General features: G+C 41.0%; 1 protein-coding gene across 1 annotated transcript in view; it reads right to left on the bottom strand.

Moving 5' to 3' along the window:
- The window catches only part of NEMF (nuclear export mediator factor), a 53,293-nt gene extending 50,247 nt beyond the window's left edge, over positions 1-3,046 (bottom strand). Inside the window, exons 1-3 of the mRNA XM_047738431.1 lie at positions 2,896-3,046; positions 1,998-2,066; positions 1,754-1,856 (exon numbers count right to left, since the gene is read on the bottom strand). Of these exons, the coding sequence (XP_047594387.1) occupies positions 1,754-1,856; positions 1,998-2,066; positions 2,896-2,954 (231 nt within the window). The 5' untranslated portion in view covers positions 2,955-3,046. The remainder of the gene's footprint in view (positions 1-1,753; positions 1,857-1,997; positions 2,067-2,895) is intronic.
- Positions 3,047-6,000: the final 2,954 nt, after the last annotated feature.

A 6,000-nucleotide genomic window follows, 5' to 3' on the forward strand; every position in this document is an offset into this window, starting at 1 on the left:
CGAGTGGTCTATAATGATTTTGATTTAAACAGTGACCTACCTATAGGGCTATTTTTAAATCCCCAGGGGAAAATCACAATCCTTCCAGAGTCCCCTAGTAGTATTTTTATTCAAGAAAAATAAAGTCAAAATGGAGATAAAAGGCATTCTTGAAAGGAACAGAAAACCACACCATGGAATGGAGAAAAGGGAAGATTATTTATCATGAGTATAGATGGGCATATGGTACATATATAGTGCTTATTTTATTTCCCTATTAGCAGCTTGATGAAAACAACTCTCGGTGCCACAAAGCATTAACTGGCATCCCCAAATATGAGAATGAGGAACAATCACTGTGATTTACCACAAACTGAGCATGACTATGCCATACAACAGTAGCATTAGTTAAATTATTTGTAACATGCTTAACACTGTCTGCTCCACCTAACTCATAAAATTCTAACTCTTTTTAGAGTATTTGGCTTCCTATTGGTATAGCCTAATTTGGGGATTTTCCCACAATCCCAGTATCATGTATCTTATCATCCGTTACATCATCTTTAAAACTAAAATAACTGTTCTTCATATCCACTGATATATTAAACAATTAAAATATACATTATTCATTTACTTTGAAAAATGCTATACAAATACCAAGAGCCACCATTAGGGATAATTCCCAAAAAACCATTCAGGGTTACTATTAAGTATATTAAACTTTTAAGTTTTGATAATTTTGTGACAGGCCTTGTGATTTGGGAAACACTTACCTAACTTGTAATCCAAAACAGATTCTAAGTTGCTGGGGATAAGATTCTTCTCTGTAAAGCCTCTAATGAAATAACACAATGCCAAAACAAATAAATTTCTGAAGGAAAGTGAGGAGGAGAGGAAGAAGGAAATTAATACATATGGAGCCCTAATATGTGTCAGGCATTGTGTTAGGTGCTTTACATGTTACTTCAATTAATCCTCACCAATAATCCCATGAGGGAGGTATTATCCACATTTTACATTTAAAGAAACTAAGTTTCAAGAGGTTAAGTACCTTTTCTGGATTATAAAATTATTTAGCGGCAAAATCATTAACTCTAAGTTAGGTATATTTGATTCTAATGTCCTTCCTCTGTACCACATAATCTTTCAGTATATCTGTTATGTCAACAAATGGATAGGTAACATGTCCACAAATGCAGAATCTCAATTTTAATAAAAAACAAAAGCAAAGAGAAAAGTGAAAAGTAAAAAGATATGATTGGTAACATACTAATGTCATTGAGTATTCCAACAAAATACAGATTGGTAGCTGAAAAGTGAGCCGCAGAAAACTAGGAAAGGGAAGGTAAGGCATATCATAGAAAGCCAAGAATTAGAGGATATAGATAGGATATGAGTTCAGAAATTAGGGAATCACAAAAAGGTGAAAAACTGATGAAAAGGAAGCTTTAGAAAAGTTAACCCTGGTCTGACACAACTGTTTTCATAGCAAGAAGTAGACTGTAATTAAGGGACTTTAAGGGAATGTCATGAAAGCTCAAATTAGAATAGTGACTGTGGGAACAGAAAGATTTGGACCACAATGGGGTGCGAAGAGTAAGAGGAAAAAGTCAATAAACAGCTACTTTGTTTATCCCAGTTATCTATCAACTACTCTACTCTATCTCTACTTTATTCACAATAGTAAAGGAAAACCAAAAGTTTTAAAACTTAAATCGTTAGTGACCAATCTCAGGGCCTTATAATTTAGCTTCAAGTATAACGTAAAATTTACCTTCATGGCAAAACTAGATGGCATCATATTCTTAGGCCACTCAAATTCTGTTGTGTGAATTCGTATGCCAGATTCAAGTAAAAGTGTAGCTTTGAAGTCTGGTCTGTAGAAGAAAAAAGTTAAATTTCTCTTTAGGGCATTTGTCAATATTAACTCAGTAAAAAAGACTAAAAGTGCAAGTAAAAAAATTAATAATCTCATATTTAATTACCAAAGATAAAACAAGCCAGTAAAATGCTCTTACTTTTGAAGACGAATAAGATAGGTCTTATTATCCACATCATAAACATTGTTTACTCTCATTCCTATTAAGCTGCAAAGAGAAAGGAAACATGTAACAACATTTGAAATATAGAACTTCACAGAAATTAAAGCGGAAGGCAGAAGCAGAACCTTGGAAAGAGAAGATCTTCAACTCTAAGGATATGGAGTCAACCAGGGAGCAGAGTCTGAAAGTCCCAGGGATTCAGTCCAAAACCGTTAACTTTTTATGAACAAAAGTGGTATGCCAGCCCTAAGAAAACCAGGCAATGCCCTGCGTCCTTGAAATGACCCAGTATTTTAAAGGAAATATAATACAATCTAATCCACTTTATTACAAAAGAAAAAAAAAAAAAGGTAAATGAAACCCTGGAAAAATGACAAAACTCACACAGCTGAATAGAAACCAGACTAGAATCTGTTACTTGCAGCTAGGACGCCGACATTCCCTCTTTTAGGAGTAAGGAGAAGCGTCTAATCAGGCCTCCACTCTGGAAACCCCTGGGGAAAAAGACTCCTGGGGCATTCTGGCTTTCACCGGGTGACTCTTGTTTTACTTAATGTTTGCTGCCAGACCCGGGCAACTGAGGCCAACAAGGCGAGAGCTCGGCGAGGGCCCCGCCAAAGCCTGACACAAGACCTGGTGAGACAAGCAACCCGTGAGAGTGGGGTGTGGGGCATGCGGATGCTGGGGTCCCGCCGGTGTCCTGAAGGCCACGGGAAAGATGTCACGCGCTCGCCCACCCAGGCCTAGCCAAGTCCGCAGAAGTCAGCACTAAAGGATTAAGGGGAAATATCAGACTGGTCTTTCTTCCACGCTGGAGCACTGGCCTCTGCCTTCTGCATTCCTCGCACGAGCCTGGTCACCTATCGCCCAGTACCTGGCATTCAGCTCCGCGAGTACCGCGCGGAGATCAATGGTGCTAAAGCGAGTCTTCATGGCGAGGTCTGAGGGTCGCTACCGCAGTTTTCTCCACTGACTGCCTGACTCAACGCCGCTACTCTTATGCGCAGGCGCACTCGGCCGAAATCTACGGCCGCGCAGAAGACCCAATATTCCTTGAAGCGAAGGTGTCTGCGTCACTCCTCCGAAGATTTGGGTTATCGAATCGTCATCAGCTGGCTTTTCGTTATACCGAAACAATTCGAAATAAATCCAAACTATTCTCTTGAAACTGCACTTCTTCCTGGAAAGCTGACGGACTAGTTCGGCTACCTTTCTCCCTTCTGTTTCGGGACTCAAGCGAGTCTCCCTAGTGACCCCTGCTGGTGGTAGAAATTTATGAGGAGAGTACTGGGAGGATTTCCCCTAGATGGGCGGTAGGGTTCGGTATGTCGGAGCAACAGCCCCTTTCGATTCGGTTACCTGGACCAGTAGAATTTTGAAATGTAACGAAGCGGAACGGTTTCATTCGCCTTACAATTACCCTTAATGATAAAGGTGAAGCAACGTTCAAAAAGGAGTTCCTATTTTAAGGGCTCTGCTCTCTGGAGTATTTTGAGATGAATTGTGGGGTTCTCACTTAACCTAGGTCTTGGCATCCCTTTGCCTCAGCGTAGTATCTGGTATGCAATACCAACTCCATACACGCTAGGCAACCTGAGTATTCAGGTATTTCGCTAGATAATAAGACAGAATAAGAGATCACCCCGCTATGGGGGATTCACAGGGTAGTAGGAAAACCGTAAGAAAATGTAAGAAACTACTGTTCGCTGTGCTCGGTAGATACATGAGAAGAAAGGATACTCTTTAAGGTGAGAACTCAAAAGAGACGGGGTCTCGCTATGTTGCCCAGGCTGGAGTGCAGTGGCTATTCACAGGCGCGATCCCACTACTGATCAGCACGGGAGTTTTGACCTGCTCCGTTTCCGACCTGGGCCGGTTCACCCCTCCTTAGGCAACCTGGTGGTCCCCCGCTCCCGGGAGGTCACCATATTGATGCCGAACTTAGTGCGGACACCCGATCGGCATAGCGCACTACAGCCCAGAACTCCTGGGCTCAAGCGATCCTCCTGCCTCAGCCTCCCGAGTAGCTGGGACTACAGGCGCGCGCCACCGCGCCCGGCGAGGATTCTGGGCTTGGGAGGATTCTTCTGTCTGCCGGCTGCTGTCGTCAGAATTCCCACCAGCAGAAGGCGACTCTACCTTGAACGGACGCGCTTGCCATTTCGGAAGAAAGAGGGAATTGTATAGGTGCTAGCGGGGGGACTGCTATGGGACAAAGGGCACACAGCATTCATTACTGCATCGTAGGACACAGTAAACCGCAGAATAGCTCAAAATGTAAAATAAACCATTTGGAGAGTCAGGAAAGTGGGAGCCAAGTAGTCTGTGGTCCAAAGTGCAAATATGAGAGGTCCCGCTGTGCCTAAAAATACGAAGGTTATTACGTTGGCTCTGAAGCCGTTCCCGAAAGATTGCTTAAGTATATTGCATCAAAGCACCCGAGTAAAGCTCCACATTGAAAGGGACAATACTCGGATGTTTCTTCAAAACAAAATCTGAAGTATTCATAGCAAAACTCCCACCTTGGGGCACTGGACCAATAAGATAGGAGCAGAATACTGATTTAAGTTATAGGGGTCCCTCTGCCTATCAAACAACTCAGACGTTGCTTCTGCTTCTTCTGTCAAGGAAAGTGGGCATCAGAAAGAAAATGTTAGAAAATCCCTAAGGGAAGAGGTAGATCAAGATAAGTGCAAAAATTACCAGAGAACGGCATCATTTACTGCTGAATTCTATCATTTCTAGTTTTTGGAGTAATTTCTCTATTTAGAGAAAATTCTGAGATAGGATTATTTGAGGACTTGTGGAAAAAATAAGAAGCAACGGGGTGAGCAAATCATCTTCTGATGTTCAAAGAGAAGATAAAAGTGACTATTTGAAACCATAGACAGGTGCTATCAACATTTGGAGCAGCCAAAAATTTAGAGAAAATTATTAATGGGTGACTTATGGGCATCTAGAATTATGATTCTCAAATTTTAGTATGCATTCAGTAATTACTATAGACATAATTAAAGCAAATTCCTAGGCACTACACTACCAAGATGAAAGGGGCTTCCAGCCTATACTTGAAAGTTGACTGATCTCTAGAAGATGAAGGGGTGATCAATAGGAACCAATGTAGTTTCATTCAAAATAAGATATCATTAATCTTACTTTCTACTACTCAACTCATGGAAATATTCTATATGGAGTCTTTGAGATTTTTAAAAAACAGGTAAATTTACATAACATAAAATAATATATAATTCATATACATTCAACAACATAAAATTCACGTAACATAAAATTCACCTTAAAATTCATCCTAACCATTTTGAAGTATACACTTCAATAACTCTCAGAATGTTTACAATGTTGTGCAACCATCTCCACTATACAGTGGAGATTAAAAAAAACCATAAAATTGGGGTGCATTTGTCATTTAAGACCTACTCACCTACCTTAGAAGTTTCCACTGGGGACAAACCTTTCACTACAACAGTGAGAAATAAATTTGTGAGGCAAGCCTCAGCATCCTTGAAGGGTTCTACGGTAACATTTCTCTGTAGGTCAGAACTTACAGTAGGAACTGCTGCCACTGAATTGGGAAGCCTAAATGCATTGAATGGTAAAGTGGCAGGGTCCAAATGGCAGCACTCCATCACCAAAGGCAAACTGGGTGTCATTACCATAGTGGGCAGCAGAGTCAAAACAGCAACCAATAGTCTGACTCCTGGAGACGTGTGATGCTGACTCTTGATCGTGGCGCTCCTAGAAGAAAAACATATGGGAAGCCTACTAAATTCTCATTTCATCTGTTTAAGTAGAAGAGTTCTAGCTCAAATGGACAAAAATCTAACTTAAATCATAAAAACAAGAGTCATGGCCCTTCAATTTCCAGACTTGAGCCAGTTTATAGACCCAGAGCCCCTTGAATGAAAGGGAGACCAGTTCTCCTTGAGGAAGAACCCTAGTACACTTCCAAAAATTTCTACTG

The sequence above is a fragment of the Lutra lutra genome, chromosome 7 (assembly GCF_902655055.1).
Source record: "Lutra lutra chromosome 7, mLutLut1.2, whole genome shotgun sequence".
Taxonomy (NCBI): Eukaryota; Metazoa; Chordata; class Mammalia; order Carnivora; family Mustelidae; genus Lutra; species Lutra lutra.